Source organism: Phaethon aethereus (genome assembly GCF_964289735.1).
Source record: "Phaethon aethereus genome assembly, chromosome: 5".
NCBI lineage: Eukaryota > Metazoa > Chordata > Aves > Phaethontiformes > Phaethontidae > Phaethon > Phaethon aethereus.
In genome coordinates, this window is record NC_138579.1 from 24484228 (window position 1) to 24507817 (window position 23590).

Consider the following 23590-nt stretch of genomic DNA (forward strand, 5'->3'; position numbering starts at 1 on the left):
CACTTCCATAGAAATAAGAGAGGGACTGCTCTCAACTCTAAGTTTCTTTTCAAGGGCAGATGAATGGTTTTATGCCCTCTGTATCATTTACAGTAAGCCATTCCAGGAGATATAGAGATCTAAGGGTATCTAGGCTTGTCTACAATAAGATGAATAGCAAGTATTTTTTACCTCTGAACCGAGGAAGCAATGGTTTCTTTTTCATTATGTAAAATACAGACGTGTTTTGGATTCACAGCTGTCATTACCGTTTGTTGGAATAATTCCTTGTGCAAACATAAGTGTCTGCGGAGGATGCCTGCAAGCTGCTTGTCGGGACAGGTCCTGTGACAGCTCCTGGTCTCTACACAAGGGGATCTACAGAAATCTGAACAGAAATCACTTTTGGAAGTGGAGCACAGGGGGTAGCCAGCCCGCTACAGCAAGAGTTTCAAGCTAGCCAGGAAAATCCTGAGGGGAGTGGAGTGAGGAAACTGCCTTTACACCATCTTCTTTTAAAAAGATGCAAGTATCCGGATGCAGATTGTATGCTTGCTGAGATCCAGGTCTTGGATTCAACAGATAATCAGAGTTAAGTGGCAAATGGTTCTCATATGATATTTATCCTCAAAGAGGACACGGTTTTCTGTCTTTTGATTACACCAAAAACAAAGTCCTCAAAAGGACTCTGTAGGATACTGCCTCTGATCCAGGCAGGACCAAGTACAAAGTAATATATTTAGAACTTGGGATTTGATTCTGACCAATATGAAATCTGAAAGCTTTTGATTTGCAGGGCAACATTCTCTGCTGCCCTTGTCTTGGTTATTGCACAGCAGGTTCATAGTCATGTATATCATATCTCACAGCTGCAGCAGTGAGTTCAGTAACCTTCGCATTACTGGACCATGGCAGTGAGGGTGATGGAAGGCCAAGTCCTGGTGTCTGGCAGAAACTCAAGAGCTTTAAAAGCTACACATTATCAGAGAAACAAAAAGGGGACTGTGCTGGGTTAGGTCATTTAATTTTCAATTTGCTGCAAAAGTGATCAGGCAATCCAGAAGGCAGCATAAAATACACTGATCTGTCAACAGAACAGGATGAAGCAACTTCAAATGGGACCAATTAAAAAAAAAAAAAATCCAAACCCACACACTAGAAAATACAAGCAGGATAATCTGGCTCTTTTCTTTCCACAATGTATACATTTAGTACCAGATCTTGGCGTATGGCCAGAATCCTTACTTGGCCGGTGAAGTGTAAAGGCAAATATATCTGCTCAACCAAGCCAGCACCACTGGATTTTGATAATTTTCATTAGCTGGCTCAGATTCCTTTAGTGCTCCAGAACGGAATGGGCTGCACGAGTACTTTGATGCTGGCTGTATTGCAGACACCGTTCTACCTTCCCTGGATGCACTGGGAATGGAGACAGTAAGACAGACAAAGAAACCTAAATGAGGAGCACCACAAACCTGTTACCTTTCCTTCTTGTTATGATGGAATGAGCTAAGTTTATGCTTTTGGAGGCAAAAAGGACCTGCATATCCCTCCTTCTCCTTCTGGCAACTTTGTAAACCAGCACCACTGAGAGCAGGAAAACTCAAAATCTGGAAGTGTAAATTTCATCACCAAGGACCATCTGGGAGACTTTTTTTACATATAATCAGGCTAACTTTTACTCTCCATGCCACAGTAATTCCCAATAAAAGATTCAGATTTCAGTGGCTCATGTGGACCGTCATCCTATGGAGGAGGAGTAGGGTGCAATAAGAGATACTGGGCGAAATTTTCAAGAATGTCTAGTAGTTTTAGAGAGCACCTTCAGCAGATTTTCAGAAAATCATATTATTTTACACAGCAAATATTCAAATGTCTCTAGGCACTTATAGCTGCTGACTGTAATGCTTAGCAGGATTTTCAAAGGCAAGTAATTTTTACAAATCCAGTTTGTACCTGTTTGTAGCATTAGATTTCTAACTGTGTCAGGACAGATGTATTTTTAGTCTGGGAATGTTGCTCTAAAGCACTCTGAAATTTCATGCTAAACATCCTGTTTTACCAAATTTTTCCTCAAACTTTGATTTTTCCACTGGCAGCACAAGCTGAAAACATTGCTATTCCAATTTCTAGCCGTTGAAGTAATTGTGATTTCTGCATTGAAACGTAAATGACTATAATGTACAAGAGGAAGAGTCCGGTAAAGATCTCGTTTCCTCCTTTAATTGAAATACTTAGCAATCAGAATGAAAAAAAAATAAATCTTGAAATGTTAGTGAAGCTTTAATGAAATGATTCCTATCCATTCACTTGCATATCAGTTGTGGTACATTAGTCCTTTTAGCATGGTCCTATTAATCTCATGCCTCACTTTCATGATAATCACTGTGCTGGCATTTCAATACTACTTTTATTAAAAATCCCAATACTTACACTGTTTATGCTTCAAAATCTAGTATTATTTGAACTGCTTTTCTGCCAGGTGGGGAGTTGAAAAACTTATAGTGATCTGTTAAAAAAGAGATGGGAGTAGGCTGAGCTACCCATTAGCATCAGTCATTGTGTCACTGCCTTCCCTGCCGTCACATGGAAGTCAAGAGTTTGGGTGGAAGTTCCCAGCTACAAGGCAAAGCCAATCTCAGGTTACTGCAGGACCAAGTTCTACCAAAAAATGCAGTTACAGCATGACAAACTGAAAAGAAATATGAAAGCACTAGCCTTGGGTTAATTTTAATGTTATTATTGCATTAATCAAATGGCTTCAGGAAACTAGAAACAGAACATTTATAATGCTTTCTTGGGATTTTTTTAAAGAAAAAAAAATTATCCAAAATAAACCAAAGCAAAACCAAACCAAACAAAAACCCCCCCTAAACTATTTATATGTTTCACTTTTAAGGATAAAAAATTCTAACCAAACTCATTCTTTTTCTTTTAAATGTACACAGAAATTCGATGATGTCTGTTCTCTATTATAGAAATGCTTAACTCATGGCAAGCCTCAAAAAAGAAGACTTGAAAAAGCCTGTAAGAAATAAAACAGACTGCAGTTGCCTGCTGGATATCACATCATATATCTCACCAAAAAGAAAAGCCACCAATTTATCAAAATGTATCTGAAAGGGAGAAATTGAGTCAGTTCCACATGGCCAGTCCTTCCGACTCTTTAATAGATACATTTTGAAGCATCACTGCAGATAACAGGGCAAGAATTACTACTAATTTTGTCATGTTAGAACTATGTTTTGGTGCTCCCCAATTTCTTTGGGCTCAGAGGAAACAAAATTAGTATGAATACGTTACCATGTTACCTGTATTTGAAATCCCATGGACAAATGTAACCTTTTACAGCCCTTCAGAGCAATTAACAAAGATTAAACAATACTAAATCCCCATTATTGCTTCACTTTTGTTTCTCTTCTGTTTTTCAAACATTCACCCTCCCTACTTCATAAATCCTTATTATTTGTCACATGCCACATTGATATTTTTGCTTTCCCACTGTGTCAGGCAAGTAACTGCTACAAACGTGTGAACTATTAATCAGCTGGGATCGCTTTCAGAAAGTTTGGCTTTCCATGCAAACAACTTCAAATTATCCATATAGTGACTATATATCTGCATTTTGCTGTTGCCAAGTCCATGGGATCTGATGCTTGGCTGTGTAACTTTTATTTTATACACAGTGTATATATACATAAGTGTATATATATACACATATACACACATATATATACATATATAATTATATATGTATACATTCACACACATATAAATATATGTATGCATTGTTTTTTGCAAATGAAATCAGAAAGCAAGCAAAACAAGACTGACCTGACTTACCTGTACTGGGCTCACAGTCAATGAAATCTTCATCATCGCTGGAACATTCAGCTGATGAAACGATGTCATCTGTTGTCTGGCATGTGAAGGAAAAGAACGAAGGAAAAAGAAAAGAGGAAGAAAAAATACAAGTTACAAGTCAAGAGGTTGTTACAGCAGCAGCTAAGTATCCAAGAAAAAAAATGTTTCATAATTGTAACTTTTAAAATATTTAACTTGTACCAAGCATTCCAGATGTGCCTGTGTAAATGCGCCCGCCTTGGAGCTGGAGTCCCCCGTCAGAGGACTAGCGCTGTTGACTATTCCGGGTGTGCACAGGTGTGAGGTGCCTGCCGGGCAGTTTAGGTCAGCAGGCAGATCGCGCTGTGCTGTTGAACGCGCTAAGTACAGCAGGCTGTGACACCTGCTTGGCTGCCAAACCGCCCCCCGACAGCCAAAGTAGATGTGTCCAGTTGGAACATGCTGGGCTCCTCAATAAATACCAATGCCACGTAGGGCCAGCCAGAAGGCACCTACTGAGAGACTTACCGTATGAGGCATGTTCAGGCCGAACATGCTTCTGCGAAGGAAAACATACAAGATAGACTCAGAAAATACCAGGCAGCCAGCAGTACTCTTCTCTATGTTGCTAGATGCATCACTCTGAGGCAGATGTAATTCCTGCTCTGCTAATGCATCTCTTGGGCTGGGAATTCTTTGTATTTACCCAGATAGTAAATATCTGTACGACCCATTTGCTGTAAAATGAAGAGTTGCTGAAAGGTCAACCGTATCTTGGGCTGCATCAAAAGCAGCGTGGCCAGCAGGTGAAGGGAGGGGATTCTGCCCCTCTGCTCCACTCTGGTCAGATCCCACCTGGAGTCCTGTGTCCAGCTCTGGAGAGCCCTCAGCACAGGAAAGACATGGACCTGTTGGAGAGGGTCCAGAGGAGGGCCACAAAAAACAATCAGAGGGATGGAACACCTCTCCTGTGAGGAAAAGCTGAGAGGGCTGTGGTTGTTCAGCCTGGAGAAGAGAAGGCTCTGGGGAGACCTTACTGCAGCCTTCCAGTACTTGAAGGGGGCTTCTAAGAAAGATGGGGACAGACTTTTTAGCAGGACCTGTTGCAATAGGACAAAGGGTAATGCTTTTAATCTAAAAGGGGGTAGATTTAGACTAGAGATAAGGAAGAAATTTTTCACCATGAGGGTGGTGAAACACTGGCACAGGTTGCCCAGAGAGGTTGTAGATGCCCCATCCCTGGAAACATTCCAGGTCAGGTTGGACTGGGGTCTGAGCACCCTGGTCTAGTTGTCCCGGCTCACTGCAGGGGGGTTGGACTAGATGACCTTTAAAGGCCCTTTCCAACCCAAACTATTCTATGATTCTATGATGTATCAGGTATGCCCAGCATGCAACCTCACCTGCTTGCTTGCCAAGTTAACAGGGATCTGGCTGTTTCTGGGCTGACAGGCTGGAAAGTTTTGTTCTGAAAGTCTTAAACCAAAATTTGACTGTTCACAGCCCTTACACTTTGCAGCACATTCCTTTGCATTTCCAGCTGGTGGTATTTTCTCTCTTTCTTTCTTTTTTTTTCTTTTTTTTTTCCTGCTGGTCTAATTAATGAGCAGCATGTACTGCAGCACGTTAGAGAAGTGTACTGGCATCTCTTCCCAGCAGCATCTCCTGCCTGTAATTGCTGCAATTAGTTGAATTAGTAAAGCAGACCATTGGGGAGAGTCTGTGGCAGCCTCCGGACACCAGTTGTAACGTTCTTGCACACAGTACAAAATTACCCCAGCTCAGCAGCATCGGCTCAAACCATGGCTTCTGCTGAAATTGTCTCCCTTGTCAACTTTTCCTTGCAGAAAGCTGCCTATTCTGCTGAGCAGTAGTATCAGTGGGATGACTCCTGAAACAAATCAACTAAAAAGTTCATCACCAGGCAGGAAGCATTGCTTTAATCTCATTCCTCAGGAGCAGGGCAGCTCTACTTCAGTACACTGTACTTTAGTACTCCAGGTGAATATTCCTGGGAACCTCCCATCATGACAACTCTTCCAAATCCTTACTCCTGAAAAAAAGACTCTCCAGCTTTAAATAAGGTCTCCTTTACATTCCTATGTCTGCTATGACTGTCTCCAACATGCTGCACATTCTCTCTTCATTTTGCGTAAGTGTTCTGAGGTCTCAGCCTTTTCTTTAACCTCCTGTGATCCTAGCGCTAGGAAGTCCCTCTGCCCCCTGCCAGGAGGTCCTTGCTTTCCCCTCTCTGTTTGTATTTGAGCTAAGGAAAAAACTAGAACTGAGCAGTCAGTCAGAAAGACCAGATTGGAGCTGACATTCCTTCACTCTTCATTTCAGTGGCTTAGAGTGAGCCAAGAAAGAAAAATAGGATCAGTCAGCTGTAAATAAAAATTTTAAAAACAGAGTATCTGTAAAAAATCAGCTATGAAGTAACGGAATCCCTATCATACGTGTTACTCAGTCTTACCCTGGTACTGCCATTTGGCAGTATTTTGTAGGATGCAGTCTTGCAGTAGTCTCATGCCTAAATATCTTCATTAAATACTTTCATAATCTTGCCTCAATGGGGAGGCAAGATTAAAAGGACCTGGAGATAACATGTACAAAGCAATTTCCCAGCTTAAATGCTAAGGTAATATTTTTAGCATCTTCTTTCAGTCATAGAAAACAGAAGGACACTGTTGAAACCCTGGTGACTTCTCTCTTAAAACAAAATGGCTTTAAAAGTTTGTCTGATCGGTGAGAGGTCAAGAAAGAAGGAATGCACAAAATATAAATTTACTTTCTAAAATTCTTCTGGTCCTGTCCCATATATTTTATAGAGCATTATTTATCCCGAAGGACACCAAATCACTTTATAACTTATACAAACAGTATATAAACAGATATATCTTATATAAACAGATCACATCCTCCAGCAGTGAAATGCAGCTGTCCCTGGGTAGAAAGATATTAGTTTTTAATTGCACCACTGCAAAGTAATTTAGCACAATAAGTCAACAAAGCTATACTGCAAGAAATTTTTTTAAGCAGGTGAAATGTAGCTAGTAAAACTGGAAATTTATATTACAGTTGTCTAAAGCACTTGTAAAAGAGTGTTAAGGACAGCACTGTGAATAAACAATAAATTATCCGTCACTACTAGAAGACCTTGCTCAGAACTGCTAAGACCCTGGCAATTGGGTTTGATTTCCAGGTTGAATTTAGAGCATGTGGATTTTGCTCTTAGTTGATGATCCGGCAATTCACATGTAGGGTCTCATATAAGAATAGTGATGAATTGCTTTGAGCAGGAAATAAACATAAAAATTATAACAATGTGTGATTGTCACTTACCAACTGCTACACCTATCCACTTACCCACTTACTTGCTCGTATCTAAGGGCTTCATGCAACATTAACTTGGAATAACATCCAATTGAATTGACAATGTGATTCAGTATTTGTAAAGATTAAAGGGTTCTTTTACAACTCTTTTTTTCCTCTTGCTTATTAGGGGCATCATATGAAATCAAAAAGGTAGCATGCCCGGAAAAAAACAGGTGATATTTCTTTATACAATGTTTGCTGGTGTATTTTGTTTTTTTTTTTTTAAACTGGAGAACGTCTTGCAACAGGATAGTGGTAGGTAATAAAGGTTGAGATGCATTTTGGAAGTGACTGGCCAAATTAAAGGTAAAGACATCCAGCCAGAGCTATTAAATACCCCATGCCTAGCTGGGAAGTCCCTGTGCTACAGACACTGAAGATCAAAGAAGTATCACTACTTGCATTGTCCTGTTCAGGACTCTCTCCCCGAGGCCCCATGCATGGCCAGGGCCAGTGCTGGGCGAGGTGAGTCTCTGCCATCTCCCAGCCACTCTCGTATGTGACAGATCCTGAACATTGGGAGATGAAGAATTTTGAAGCCAAGATGAATTCTGAGCAGGAGCTGAGTCGTGAAGTCATGAAGCATGGCCCTTGCCTATCTTCTTGATCAATTTCCCATTTAATAAGCAGCTTAAGGGCAGCGCATGCAACGTATTTATGCTGCACTCTTAGGTATGTGTTCTAGATTTCCTTCTATAAAATCCTCATGCAGCTTCTGTTTGTTCTGAATGCAGAAGGGCACAGCCAGCCAGACTCAGAAAAAATGCAAATGTGTGATGTGACATGCTCACCAGCCCTGCCAAGTCTGACTGGTATCTGCACTTTTTCATGACTGGTTCCACACTTGATTCTATCAATTAATCTCTGTCCGTTTCTCCCCATCTCCACTGCATGCTATTTCCCCTGATATTCCACTTTTTCTTGCTCCGTGATTGCTGTTTGTCCCATGCTGCTGATTCTGTATGTATAAAAATGAGGGTTAGAAAAAGAGAAGAACCTCCAGAAGTGGTGTTGGACTTAAGTCAAGGTCATTAATGAGATCCCTAGAAACCACAGAAAAGATAAGTACACTAATCTGTCTTGCCATTTCCTATCTTGTATTTTTAATCTCAGTACTTCCCATCACAATTCATCACTAACTGATTTTCTAGTTCCATCACATATTGGTTTTCCATGCACCTTCCGCTCAGATACCAACGTCTGAATCATCCCAGAGGAATAAAGCTATTTCAGTGAGAAATAGAGGCAAATTCCTGACCACAGAAACAGTCTCGAGGAAACTTCCAGAAGATCATAACTTCTTGAAACTGGAATCTGTACCTTTCAAAACTCTTTTGGGGCTGAGGTTTTTCTCTGGATGAGTGTTAAACTTGCTGCTTCCACAAGACAGGAACGGCTAGTGAGCAGTGACCCAAGAAATCTCTCCACTAATATTTCTTCCCATCAGAAACAGCTCACTGTGAGGCAGTAAGCAAACCCAGCTATTCCATTTCCAGTTCCCTTTCCCCATTTTTGAAATGGGGCTGATTATACTCACCCGTTGGCCCCAGGGGAGGTAAACAGATTAATTGTTTAGTGTTTGCCCAATGATCTAGAAATGGTAAATGCTAAACATTCTTATGTACAGGCAACATGATAGTAATGAAACTTGTCCGTATGCTACGGGGGAAACAATGTTTGTGTTTTCATTGGAAAGAACATGAGAGAGAAAATATTTTTCTATTCCATATATTAGCTAAATTCTATATTAAAAATAATAATTCATACTATAGTATTTTAAAATATGTATTTCATTTTTAAAGAATCACAGCTTTGAAATTACTTGGCCCTGTATTAAAGGCCATAAAACTAAATATAGGTATTATAATAACTTTCAATAAAATCTCTCTCTGGCAGGAACCCTTTTTATTCCTTCCTCTGAAAGATTTTTTATGGCATTTATATTATTATTTTTTCTCTCCCTCTCTCTAGTGTTTAATGAAATTGCCTTGGAATAAAACTGGAGTAGGAGAAAGTGCTAAACTCTGAGTCCACCCTGGAGGATTTATGGGCATATTTACCTTCAAATTCTTTCAATTTCACTGAATTGGCTCCCCATTCCTTTACATGAATTATTAGTTCTGTAATCACCTCCTCCTAATTATTCACTCTAAGGGCCTCTTCAATCTCACCATGGTGATGGTTCTACACCTTTGTTCATTACACTGTATGTATTGGTGTGGGATGTAAAGCACAAGGAAAGTTGGGATGGCGTGGCAAGAGCTGCTCAAGATGATTCCATTCCTGTCCAATCCTTCCAAGTGCCCAAAGCACTAATCTATGCATCAGATCCACAACCTTTGCTCCTTTGTTCTACACAAAATGGCAGGTGCTGAATCTTCCTTTTCCCAACCACAAAGTTTTTTTGACACCTTGCTCTTTGGGTGCACCATTATTTGAGAAAGATTAAGTGTGCTGGGTAAAACAGGTCCTGTCAGAGAACAGCTTTATGAAATTATAAACAACAGACCCAAGAATGATGGAGTTCTCACTTCTAGTGGGAGAGGAAAGACGAGGGCTCATAAATTCAAACCCCAGACAAATTTGTCCAGAAGTACATACATGGCAGTTGCTTCACTTGGTAAAGTAGGATTCAATTTTCCTACTTGCCTTTGCTTGAAAGTCTTCTGCACACTATACACATTACTTCCAATTCAACACCATTATTTGAAAAGCAACACTTAATGCTTTGTTGTGAGAGAAGTGTAAATTTCTTTGCCACCAAGGAACCACAATTTACAATCTTTCTTGAAATATGACCACCACAAAATACCAGGCACAAATATCTTTCCAATAGTGGAGAAATGCAGTTGCATTAATCTGAGCAGTGCATTTGCCTTTCACACCTAAAACGTAGAGAGCTGAAACTCAACAAACTTTTCTTAAATCCAACTTCACTCCTTCCACTGCTCCCATACCGCTGTATTTTCTAAATATCTCAAATTTAGCTACAGAATATGGACAACATACAATCTTCTACGCGTAACAGCATACAATATGAATGCTCTCCCAGAATGGCAAAATGGATGTGATGCTGTTCTGTCTTCCAGAAACCCAGATGTTTCTTGACCCACAACATTTGCTGCCTCGCCAAAAGAAGATTGCAGAGGAAATGTCTGTCTTGTTACGTGTCATTTCTAGCTTAAATACCTCAACCTTTTGTACTTTGATAACTGGGCTTTTTAAAGAACTTGTATTCTGTTCACAGTATTCCAATTAAATGGGAATCCTTCATCTGTCCTTTCTACATCTTACATTTGTTTCTCACTTTCTATTTAATCTTTATTTGCAAAATACCCTGGAGTTCATCACAGTATAGCAGACCTGAGAGACTCAGCCTGGACAAATTCAAGCTACTACATACACACAAAAAGAATCTGCACACAAATGAGAAAATATTAGAAATGTTGCAAAAATCATCATGAGGTATTATAAAAGAAGCTGCAATTTGGGACTGTATAAACTTTTAAGGAGAGTCCTGGATCTAGTGTTTGTTGCTAAAGGGTATTAATCCTCTCCAACTCATTAGCACTGGATAGTGCAACATGTATATTCTTATCACGGCACAGAAACAGCCACAAAGATGTGCAAGCCCTTTGCACCCCCACAGAGCGGTGCTGAGGTTGTGTTCGCCTCTGCAGAGGCAATGCATCAAAGAACATGAAACTAATAATTTTTCTTCATATAGCTCATTTGAGGTGAACACAAAAACAAAAGGGCCAAATCCATCGATTTCAACCAGGCTACAACAATTTAGAGTAAGAGAGCATAGCTCATTACGTTTAGTTTCGGACAATTCAATGCCAAAAGATTTGGAGTAATTTGAGGCATTCAAAGAGCTACTGAAAAGATGGAAGAACTGGAGAGATGTATGAATGAGACAGGCTTAGCAAAACTGAACATTGGAGCTTGACTTAACAAGGACTAAAGGTATGATCAGTGTCTACAGCTGTCATGAGGGTGTAATAAACATCAGGAATGTAGATGAACTATTTCGGGTGCTTCAAAAAAGTAGTGGATAAAATCAAGACAAAAAATTTAGGAGGACTTTCAGCAAGAAAAATCTCAATAGATATCTTTATTAACTATGGAGAAATCTCCCCAAGAAACCACCAGTATCAAGATCAAACAGTTGCCCAAGCCACTCAGGTATGAATACATTAATATGTATACCCTCCAGTGGGGAAGAACTCATCCCGTCAACCTTTAGTCCAATCTAATTCACTTTAAATCTATTTGGTATTTGCATCCTCTCCATCACTATGTAATATAAATACATCATTATGCATTTCTCCCTGTCATTCCAAAGCAGGTGGTAAAAAGCTATTCAGCACAGCCTTTGAGCTAGTTGTACTTAGAGCAAGAAGGTATCACTGTTGTAGACCTGTTCAGACCATGGGAAAAAATTCATCCTTACGTTCCCAGGACCCTGACTGGCCGGGAGCTGGTAGGTAACCAGCAGGCATGTACCCTTCAACAGTAGCCCAGCAAAAGTGCATTTCCTGGCTGGACATAAAAGCTGATTTGCTGTCAAATTATATCATTAAGTAGGGATCATGAGAGAGCTACCCCTTAACAAAATCAGCCATTTGTCCATTACTACGGCAGACAAGAGATTAAGTGACTAGCCAGTTAAGTAAGAGAAAGCAAAAAATAATCCCTCCAATTGTGTGTCAATCCAGAGTCATGGGCAGTCATGTTTAAAAAGAGCCTTGAAAGCTGAATTAGTCCTTTGAAAACTGAAAGCCTGTCTCAATAGAATCAATAGTTCATTAAGACTGTAAAGCCTGACTCTTCTTGACCAGGTTTGATGCCAAATTTCAGGGACTTTGTCCTGTGCATAAGCTGTGCAAAGGCAATGGGGAAAAATCATGTTTCTGCCTTTTGTCTCTGTCTGCTGGCAGTGGGAAGGGTGATGATGTGAGAGGTCTGAGCAGAGGGAGAAAGGGAAGGGAGGGAAAAGAGAGGAGAAAGGGAAGTGAGGAGAAGTAATCCGTCTGTTGTTCAAGGCACCCTGACAGGGGAAAGAGAAGTATTGAACCACAGCAGCTTAACCGAACTTCAATGTACCTTCCCAAAAGCAGAAGGAATGTAATGCTACGTGGCGTTCTGCTGATAAGCAAATCCTTCTAAATCCTTTCAATTTATTTCTTGGCCTGAAGAAATTACATACTATTTAGGAGCTAAATAAATAAATAAATTTTCATCTCCAGGAATCTAGATTGGTTGTTTATTGATTACATATGCACACAGAGTCACTTGCTTTTCTGTTCTTTCCTTTCCCAATAGAACAGTGGTCCTTTCATCTTCATGTGGTAAAGGATCAACTGGCAAGTCTTTTCCAAACTATTCAGTTTAACCCTCAAGATTTGCACTTTTGGACTGGACTGTGAAATATAATTTCTTGGATTAAACACAAAAGATACAGCTTTGGCATGAGAGGAGACTCTTTTCCCCACCCTTATCAACCTACTACTCCTTTCCACATGCACTTGCCTGCTTCCAAAGCCACACCTTGATGATGAAAGTTGTGTGTCTATACACTGAAGTCATTATTTGAGTATAGTGCCTCTCAGAGTAATCACACAGGAAGAATTTTCATCCTGAGTGTCCTTTTCATCATTGGATACAGCTTGTTCTGTTTCCCTATTATATTTTTATTTCTTATTGAAACAAACCTGTCAGTTGAAACAAAAGCCATCAGCCCTCTGTTTTAAGCATAACCCCGGTTATGCAGATGCTGGTGAAAACTCCATAAGAAAGGTACGCTACGTGTACCACCATTAACTAAATTAACTGAACAGCTTAATCCTAAAAATTAAACCATTACAGCTGAACCCACAACAGCTCCCACCCTGAAATCAGTGAGAGCTGCTGGAAGGATAAAAACTGCTGAAATTCAGGTGCTGCTCACGAGTATGACTTTTTGAAAATCACATCAATTTACACAGTGCTGTTTCCCAATGACTGCCTGAGAGTCTTCAAACAGAAGACATTTCTTTTAGGAAATGCTCTGAAAATAGTTTCAGAGTGGTCTCCTGTATGTTTTGATCCCCTCTCAGAAGAGCTGACAACCAGCCAAATGCACTGGGCGGTGCAGGCTTCAGTCTCCCCCTCTCCTCAGCATCTGCTTAAAGCAGGACACAGGAAGCAAAAGCTGAATGAAAATTTTCAGAGGTATGTAGGAAAAAGCCAGCCCGTTGCCAGACTTCAGCATCCTGCTGGTGTGAACCCTAGTCCCTGATGCGCACAGTCTGATGTATTAACTTACACTGCCACAGAAATAATTTTATTAATCTGCTGGGCTATGAACTACACTTGCTGAAGAACACATTATCTACTTCACCAGCAGAAGGGCAGGGCAGACCACTGGGGAGCAGTAACTTCTTATATTGCCCCAGTCCAAATTGCCAAGGACATTGAATCAGAGTCTTCATGTTGCTTGATTTTATATTCCTGACATTGTCATAAATTCACTGTCTGACGTCAGGAAAATTGCCTCCCCTCATGCTTCTGTTTATACGGCTACAAAAAGGGAAGAAAACAACCTGCCATAAAATCAGAATTCTAGTAATTTTACATTCTCAAAGCAAAGCCTAAGTAAAGAATAATCCTTTACATTTAGTAAAGAGAAGCCTATGCTTCAGAAAGTTAGAGACTCAAATGATCTGAGATGAATCAGCTGCCCTTTGAAGACTCAGCCTCTAGTGAGAGTAAATGGGTTTTCTTTGCTTGCTATCTTGCACTTAATAACTGTGTCAGAAGAATATTTTTCATTTACACTTTGGTCCTTTGCTGGAAATCAATATGTCGTTTGCTGGCATTTTCTCCTGGACATCTTTATTTAGCTTGTCTTTTCTTCCTTGGAGGGGAGGGAGTTGTATTTGATTTTGTTCTGTTATTGATTGGATCACTCCGAGCAAGAAATAAATAACTAAGTACAGCACAGTAGCTTTAATGACAATCTCTTAAGCCTCAAAATCTGCACACTATGTTGCACTCCCCCCTAACTCATGATTTAAAAGAAACAACTGTAGAGAAAAATAAGGTTACTGTGTAGCAAAGAGGCAGTCACATATGCAATTTAACTGGCATTTCTATTTATGTGTTCATTAATAAAACCACATAAATCCCGTTTCTACTTTTAAAGCAGTATTCCTATTGCTGTAGGGATCTTACAGTCTCTTACAAATGAGGCTTAATGAGAAATTAGAGATATAGGAGACCTTCTCCCAGCAGACATCTTTCACTGAAGAAAATCTGACCATGTTCACGTATTTATCACTCACGGCAGGTGACAGTACAGCCTGATAGGTTGCACCCAATCTGCAAAGCCCAGGCCAGCAAATGACGGCGGAGGGGCAGTTGCTGTGCCCCTGGCTGCACCGAGGTGCCAGCGCCAGGCTACAGCATCCCTGCCAGTACCAAATGGGAAACGATCGGTAAGCGAACCCCAGCGGAGGCACAGGAATCGCAGTCGTTTTCTCAACTTGGGGAGTTCTTTGCCTCCTCGCCTGCTTTTCTCTCAATTTCTGCTACTCGTTATTACGTAGGGCACAAAAAGTTGGTGTATGTAATGGTAAAATGCGTAAAGGAGAAAATATTCTGTTCTATGATCTGAACCGTGGCACTTAAAATCTCACGTGACAGTGTGTATGTGCTGGTTTTGGCTGGGATGGAGATAATTTTCTTTGTAGTAGCTAGTATGGGGCTGTGTTTTGGATTTGTGTTGGAAACAGTGTTGATAATACAGGGATGTTTTCATCATTGCTGAGCAGGGCTGACACAGAGCCAAAGCCTTTTCTGCTTCTCACACCTCCCCACCAGCGAGTAGGCTGGGGATGCACAAGAAGTTGGGAGAGGACACAGCTGGGACAGCTGACCCCAACTCACCAAAGGGATGTTCTGTACCATATGATGTCAAGCACAGCATATAAAACTCAGCGAAGGAGAAGGAAGGGGGGGATGTTCAGAGTGACGGTGTTTGTCTTTCCAAGTAACCGTCATGTGTGATGGAGCCCTGTTTTCCTGGAGATGGCTGAACACCTGCCTGCCCGATGGGAAGAGTGAATGGATTCCTTGTTTTGCTTTGCTTGCCTGCACAGCTTTTGCTTTACCTATTAAACCATCTTTATCTCAACAAACGATTTTTCTCACTTTTGCTCTTCTGAGTCTCTCCCCCATCCTGCCGTGGGAGGAGTGAGCAAGTGGCTGTGTGGTGCTTAGTTGCTGGCTGGGGTTAAACCACGATGGTATGTAATTCATAAAGTAACAATAAACATAATCACTCTGAATAAATGTGCCTTAAAACAACTTCTGCAATTATTGTAAGCACCTCGGAGTCCAGTAAGAAAAACATCTATCTTTGAATATTTGCATTAATGCACTAGACTACTCTTTCCAGACAAATATTCCTCTTTCTCTCCAAACATTAACATACACTTAGAAAATGGCATTTAAATACTGTTACTCACAGGATTCACACATTATCTCACAAGGGGAAGGGGGCTGCCACACACATTTAAATGCAAAATAAATGTAATACAGAATAGACAGATGCAGAATAAACCCTGGACCACTAGGTACACATCAGCACTCGGAACTGCTCACTGAACAACATATATACAGAACAGTTAACAAAGGAAAAGAGCCACCAGATATCTATATATAAGCATATATATAGCATACTGCTAAAAAAAGACCATAAATAGTTTTAGTTTATAAACAAGAAAGTTCATAACACAAAGAAAGTCACAAAGGTGGCTTTGGTAGAACACAGATTTCCCAGGAACACTGACAGCTCCTTAACCACAAGTCCTTCCTCTCTTAGTATAGGATATAAATGATTGTCAGCAGCTAGTACAGAAACGTCTGTATACACAAGGGAAGGTATATATTACCATTAACTTATTAACATACTAACATATTAACATTATCAAGGTCAAATCTAAAAAAATGTAGTCAAACAGTTCTAGGCATTATTCCATCCAGGAATACCTCTGCCAAATACCTGATGCTTAAAAAAATTATTTTCTATCATTAGCTTTTTTTCTTTCTTTTTGATACGTGAATAGACTAACAACTTTACGGGGGGGATAGGGAACTCACTTAACATGTTAGCAAAAAAGTAAATAAACAGCCCAAATGTGTCCCACCACCAACAGGAATCATGGGGGAAAACTTACATAAGTTAGAGACAGAAGTTTGCTCGTTCTTCTCTAATCTTAACTTAAACAAGGGAAGAGATCTACAAAATACTCCCATCAAACGTATACCCATCAGCTTAAAAAACATACTTGGTCCATCAAGTATTGATGAACCCAGGTAAACTTCAACCTCCTGAGCTGCTGAACATAACAAATGCCTCCTGGGATCCCATTAAATTTGAACTGAACTTCACTTAAATGCCACATCAAGTGGTCTATGCTGCAAACGGTTGTCATGCAAGAAAATTTTGCCATTGGGTAGGCAGACTCCCATGCACAACAAACATGGTGAACACTTATCCCCGCTGGGTTTCTCTGCAGCCCCTGCCTAATCAGAACATTTGCTCCCCGCGACGGATAAGAAGGCCATTTTCTTTGCTTATTTATTTAGCTCTCTACTGAGTTTGATTAACTGTAGTAAAGGCAAATCAATCTTTTGTGTTTGTGTAAAATGAAAAAAAGGAAAAAAGTTAGCTTTAATGGCCCAATAGATGCTCAGCTGGAATGCACTTACCGAGCGAGAGAGCTAGACAAAGGAATTCAGGCAGCTTTAAACACCACCGGGAACATGCTGAGATCATCTATACTTCTACCTGTTTAAAGGGGAAAAAAAAAACCAAACCCACCCCACAACCAGTGAAGAGGCTTTCTGTTTCTCTGCAACTCTGTCTATCAAGGCATCAAGTACTACAAGTTTTTCTCTTGCATCCTTCAGATTTCCATGCCAAAGCTGGGAGATGCTAGGAAACGAGTATCCAAAGGAACCTTGTCAGAAGGAGAGGACATGAAGATCTAAATCCATGAAAAAACTTCCTCCACTGTCAGCAAACTTGCCTCTAAACTCATATTTGTTGTAGTATACAAATTGTTGTAATTTGTTGTAAATGTTGTATATGATATAATGTACAACCCTCATAGGGGTTGTAAGATAGCATGAAACTTATGACCAGCATGAAATGAAGAAGCTTCTGTGTAATGAATTTGACTGACACTTATCATTTCAAGGTAGCATTCTGAGAAAGTCTTTCCCTCATGTATTCTAATTATAGTGTTGACAACTATATTTGGAAATCACAAAAGAAACTATGCCTGATTTTATGCAATGCCCATTAAAAACCTTTAGTAATATACAGAAATACTCAGGCCTTCCAGACTAGGGACAGTCAAGTATTAACCCACAGAGAATTTAACCTCAGTCTTAGCAACACATGAAACAGGACAGCTTGACCAGTATGGAGCAAGAGGTATTTGTCCCCATATCCGAAGTGCTCCAGCCCCTGAACGGACAGATAAAAGTGGGTGCATAGATTTCTTCCTACACCAGTTTTGGCCTTTTAACAACAATTAAAAAAAGCAGAAAGAATCCGACCATCCTTGCTCTAAGACAAAACTTGATGTTCCCTTGCTAAAACAGCTATAGCAACAGCTTTGGGATGGTGGTATGTCTCTAGTCTCTCCTGGGAGGAAACAAATTCACTTTCCTTTAAAATTCCTTTCTCTATGGTATCATTATTGTAGCTTCACTTGTGCAATCCAGAAACAAGTCACAGAAGCCACTGACATTCAGGTGGTGCCTTGTGGCATTTTTACCACTTAATTTTCAGACCTAGGCCCTCCTCACACTAGAGAGCTTACTGGCATTACAGCCATGCCGGCATATCCAAATTGGCAGGGCTGCTCCCCTTAGACCCAGCGATGCTGACGGAAGGGTTTTTGCCAGCACAGTTACACCACCTCTGAGCGCTGCAAGCGAAGCTGACAAAAGTTGGCATAGTTACATCCATAGCAGGTTTTTGACTGGCAGCAGCGTGTAAAATCAAAGCATGTGCATTTTTGCACTCTGGGACACTGCAGCGACGTTGACAGAACTTTGGAGTATAGCACTGTACTACTCCGATTCAGATGGCAAAATAGTTTTTAAAGAATCCTGTAATTGTCTCCGCAGTTGTTAGTAGGTGTATGGCTTCCATAACTTAAGTCAGGAATTTGCAAGAAAGAGATTGCAGTCAATGGTTTTTTTGGGGATTCAGAGATCTCAAGGTCAGAAGGGTCCATTATTTCCACATAGCCTGATCTCCCGCTTCAGACAACTCTGTAATTACACGGAAGAGCTGAGTGCCGGGACACCTCTGCCACCGATTTGCAATGACCTTTGACAGGGCAGTTAACCTGTCAGCACACCATTGCTTCATTTTTAAGATGGTGAAGGTGCACATGTATCCCTTGGAAGCAAATATTTACAAGCTGCTGTGAGAATACCTGGAGGAGAATGCTGTGTAAAGCATCAGAAGGAAGATACTGTGATTGTATCCAATTTTTTACATTTTGTGAACAGAAAGACTCACGCGGTCAAAATGGAATTCCAGAATGGACTGTAACAAACCGTTATGTGGGGTTGAGGTAGGAGGGACCTAAGAAATACTCCACTCTCTTTAATGTTTCTGAAATTAAATAAAGTACTGGAATGACTGCACAGTCCTACAAACCGTGACTCCTGCACAAAAAAGAAAGGAACTTCCTGCAAATTTTCCTCATCAGTAGAGAAAACCTGCCATGCGCATTTATAGAAATAAACGGCAGCAGAGCTTAACACCATTCATCACCAAAGGCAAACGACTCTCAGAAAAACAGCCCTGCCCCGGTGGACTACCAGTCCTCATCCCATCAGAAAGCAGTCCTTGCTTTCAGACAAAGCACAGCTTTTCCAACAGGTGCAGAGAAATGCTCTGTAACCTCTATACCAGCCGGCTTTGAACCTCAGCACCTCACAGGTAGTGGAACAAATTGCCTGACTGGTCCCAGGACATCCCTTGTACCTAAGTCTCCCACTTACCCACAATGTACAAACGATCGAAACAAATGCTACAATCTGACACCATGGAGCTCTCGACAGCTGTCAACTCATTAAGTTCTATTCACTGGCTTCCCACCTCCTTGCCAATGTATTACATAAATTGCTTTTTAGCTGGCAGCCTTTCCCTTTGCCTGAAACCAGTTTGCGCTGAGCATGTTTAAGTCCATTGTTTTTTTAAAAAAATCGCATTTATTCCCTTCCCTTTGGTGATTTGCTTTGCTTTGGAACAGTTTGAATGGGCTGCAGGATACAGTTTCATTATCAAGCTGCAACTGCGAATGAATATTTTATAGCAGCTGAACAGAGGTTTGGCTGTTAATGACTATATCCTAATTAAACAAAACAAAAGGAAGACAGAAAGAAAAATTAATTTAATTAATGAAATATTGATGCAATTTGCAGAGAAAGGCCTCCCCGTTTAGAAGGGAATTCCTGCAATGTGAATTTTACAGAAAGAGTTGGAGGTTCACTACCTCCTTTTTGATTTATCTAGTGATGTTTCTCATATTTCATTTTTGCCCTTTTCAGCCTCTTTAACGTGCCTGAAGGTGTGTCTGGTATCTGTCCGTATGAAGTCACAGGCACAAGTGCTCCAAAGGCAAGTATATAGTTATAGTGACTGTGCATTAAGAACATGTGAAAACAGAGCATAAGTGTAGTCATGCTCAAACTCCATCTAAGCCTTGATTCCCGCCTCTGGCACTAGCCAGTTATTTATGTTTGTTCACAGAGAACGCATAAACACAGCAGAAACACGCAGAAGTACCCTTCCCTCACATATGCTAATTGGAGTGGCAAGCATCAATTAGGAAGTGGATATACCTGCACCTTTATGCTGCATAGATCTTGTATTTAATAGCTCTTAATGGGCTTTCCTACCACAAACTGGCATATTAGCTTTTAAAATCTATTTATATTTTTCTCCTACAATATCATATGGCAGCGAGTTCCATGTTTTGTGTACAAGTACTTCCTCCTGTTTGATCTCAGCCTGCTGCTGCTTTATTTCACTCCTCAATCCCTGTTGCACGAGAAACAGTGAGCAGTCATTCCCTAGTCACAATTTCTCTGTACCATTTTGATTTGAGAGACCTCCGTTTTCACCGTTTGGTTACCGATTTTTCAGCGTGAAGAACGCCAGCCTATGTAACCTCTCCTCATGTGGAAACCATTGCATATCTTTGACCATCCCTGCTAATCTCTTCTGCAGCTTTTTAAATTGTCATAAATCGTGTTTTGAGAGCTGATGGCCAAAACTGAATGCAGCACAGAAGGCAAAGCACAACACAGATTTACACAGTGGCACAATGATATTTTCAGCTTGGGTTTTTTTCCCCAATAATTTCTAAATTTGTTTTGCCTTCTTTAATGGGAATGTATGTCCAAAAGTCACCAAATCTGGCCATTTGTCAGCACAGAAACTCATTTTAAATGTTCAGTGTGGTTAAGCACATACATAAACCAGTGCCCAATAATGCATTTCTCCTGTTACGGCCTCAGTTTTTGACATATTTGAATTAAAGGCCCTATAACAGGAAGAATCTATTGATTCCTGAGATGCTTCAGAATGCCATCCATTGAATTGTATATGGCAGTGGGATCTACAAAGAAGTGATAAAGCATTTGGGAGGATGCTGGATTTCTCAGTCATTTTAAGTCCAACAAGCTGACACCTTTCCGATGTTGCAGAAGGCAACTGAGTAAGCCCGAGGGTGGTCTGTCAGGTTCATGGTGTCTGGGGGCATAAGCAATGCACTGCAATGTGGCACCATTCCAAATAGACTGGAGCAATCCTACTGATGCACACAGGATCGGTAACAGAGACAAGACTCCATATTTCAGTTAGAAACGTGGAATGTGTACTTACACATTCCAAAAGGAGGGCCAAACTGTAGAATCTGCTTCAACCTGTTTCCTGATCTCTTTTAGCTGTTAGATGTTCTTTATATTGTGTATGTTGTAAGACGAATCAGGCTTAAAGATAATGTAAAAAGGCTGCCTGAATCTAATTGGAAGATGAGCATAGCCCTGAACTTTATAGAAAACCACAGCTGTACTTTATAGCCCAACAGACAGTCGAAAAGGGAAAAAATATGACATATGTTTGCCCACAAAAATCTCTTTTCCTCAAACCATTTGTATAGTTCTCAGTCATCCTGACATTTCACTCTGGAGTGGATTCTACTATCAGTGACAAAATAGTTTTAAGGAAACTGCTCTGGTTTAAAGTTAGTAAGGACAAAGAGAATGCACACAAATAAATCAAAAACCACAGCCCCAAGCAAACCACAGAATCTGGTTCTATGTGAAATGCAGTCTTTCAGCAGCCTGGGAGAGAAGCTACTGACTCTCGCCAGACCATCCATGATGTGACTAACTGAATATCAGTAGGCAAATCTTTGCAGAAAGAAGAGGAGTCATCGTCCTAAAAGCATATAACGTATAACGTTCTATAGTCATAATTTCTTTAAGTCCTATAGCATGTGAATGTAAAGGACATAAATGAAAACGCAACTCCTATACAATTCCATGCCTTGCCATTGAGTTAGAGCAAATATAATTTCCCATCCTCTTCAGCAAAGGAGAGAGAAATATACCAGGAGTGAATGAATGAAATAAATGGATAATAGACAAGACAAGTTTGGAAGGGAGATAGAGACCTTTCACAGACTTCATTTACCTCTCTCCCCATGCTATGATTTGCTTTCTAGCTAGGATCTAAAGAAAAAGTGCTAAAGGGAGACTTTAGTCTCTGTCTCCCACTCTGTGTTCCCACTTTCAGCCCAGAGCTGTCAGAGCCTTCCTGCTCTGAATGTGCCTCTCCTTCCCCTGTGGTATTACTGAAGCTCAGGGGCTTTGGTCTCCTACTTTCAACATGACTCCTGTTCTTCTCTGCCACTCCTTCTTCTTTTAGACTCTGAGAAAAGCTGAGTGGCTCTTTAATACTAGAAAAGATACTGATCTTGACTCAAACACAGGCTTTTAAATTTGCAGGGGAAAGAGTTCTTTAAATTCCGCATTATCAGAGAACATACAGCTTATATGTGAAGATACAACATCTATTACCTGAATTTTAGCAGCAATGATATTACAGCCTCTAATCAGATCAAGATCCCATTATTTAGATACTGCAGTATCAACAGGATGAGAGAGACCCTGTTTCAAGTACTGATGTTTAGGCAAACAAGCAACATATTTAGTACAGCAGACAAGGGAATAACAGCTCAGTTTTATGATAAATTATGATGCTAAATCATTAGCTTTTGTTCTATGCTGGAACAAACCCAAATATCCTTTAAAAAATATCTCAGAAAAAGAATTACATCGAAGTATCAGTTTTCAGGTAATAATCTTTTTTTTTAATTTGCACCTAAATTTCAGACATACCATTCAGTATGTGCACAACAGCAAAGCACCCACAGGACACCTTAGAGGATGTAGCCCCCCAGAAAAGGTTAACCCTGCAAAAAGGATCCGGGCTTGACATCCATGCTTCTGAATAGTTAAAAGCATGGGATTTCCTCCAGGTCCTTGCTGCATCAGGAGCACAGGAAAAACAACCTACAGCATCTCCTTCCTTGTTCTGATTGCAACCTGCCGCGGTGAGAGAGTCTCTCACCCCCTCCACATCACAGAACATTCACCATCCTCTACAACCCCCCCACCCCCAGCTACCATGCAGATATCTGGCAGGGAGCATGACACGAGCAGAGGGTGATGCGAATGATGGCGCGAAGACAGCTTTAGGAAATACCACCTATAGCCAAGATTACTGGAGGTGCAGAGGAAGCATGGGCAGAACAAGACTGTTTGCCTAAAAATGGATTCTTTAATCTGGTTAGCCTGGGAGATTTCCAAAGAGGCCAACAACGGCTGAGTTTAGGAAAGCAGTTAGTGCAGGTTTAGCACTAACTGAGACTATACTTTAATAATCTACAAAATAACACTGCCAAAGATTATACTCTTATGCTTGCAGGGCCTTCTGACAAGAACAACTTCAGGAAAAAAAAAAAAAGAGAGAAAGAGAGAGAACAAAAATGTAATTGCCTGCCTATCAGCTCCACTATCATAATTACTTTCAAACTCTGACATGGGTTGAATCAGATGAACACCAAATCAATTTTTGCAGCCAGCAATCAGTGCATTCTTAGCTCATAAATTAAACTGTCATTGGTAGAGCAAGTACAAAATAATGCCTGTTTCACTATTTTACACTGCAGAGTGCAACTTCCTTATGTTTCCTTCTGTTTGCGAGTGAGCGTTGCTTGTATGTCCTTAAGCACTGCACAGTACA

The 23590-nt window shown here is 40.5% G+C and overlaps 1 protein-coding gene across 6 annotated transcripts in view; it reads right to left on the bottom strand.

Moving 5' to 3' along the window:
- NRXN3 (neurexin 3) overlaps positions 1-23590 on the bottom strand; it is a gene marked incomplete at its 5' end in the record, with an annotated part of 994726 nt that overhangs the window by 34370 nt on the left and 936766 nt on the right. For 4 of the 6 annotated variants that reach the window (XM_082000671.1, XM_082000674.1, XM_082000672.1 and 1 more), the window contains one exon: positions 3814-3898. In XM_082000671.1, the coding sequence (XP_081856797.1) occupies positions 3814-3898 (85 nt within the window). The remainder of the gene's footprint in view (positions 1-3813; positions 3899-23590) is intronic. The other 2 variants (XM_082000673.1, XM_082000676.1) reach the window with 1 other exon arrangement.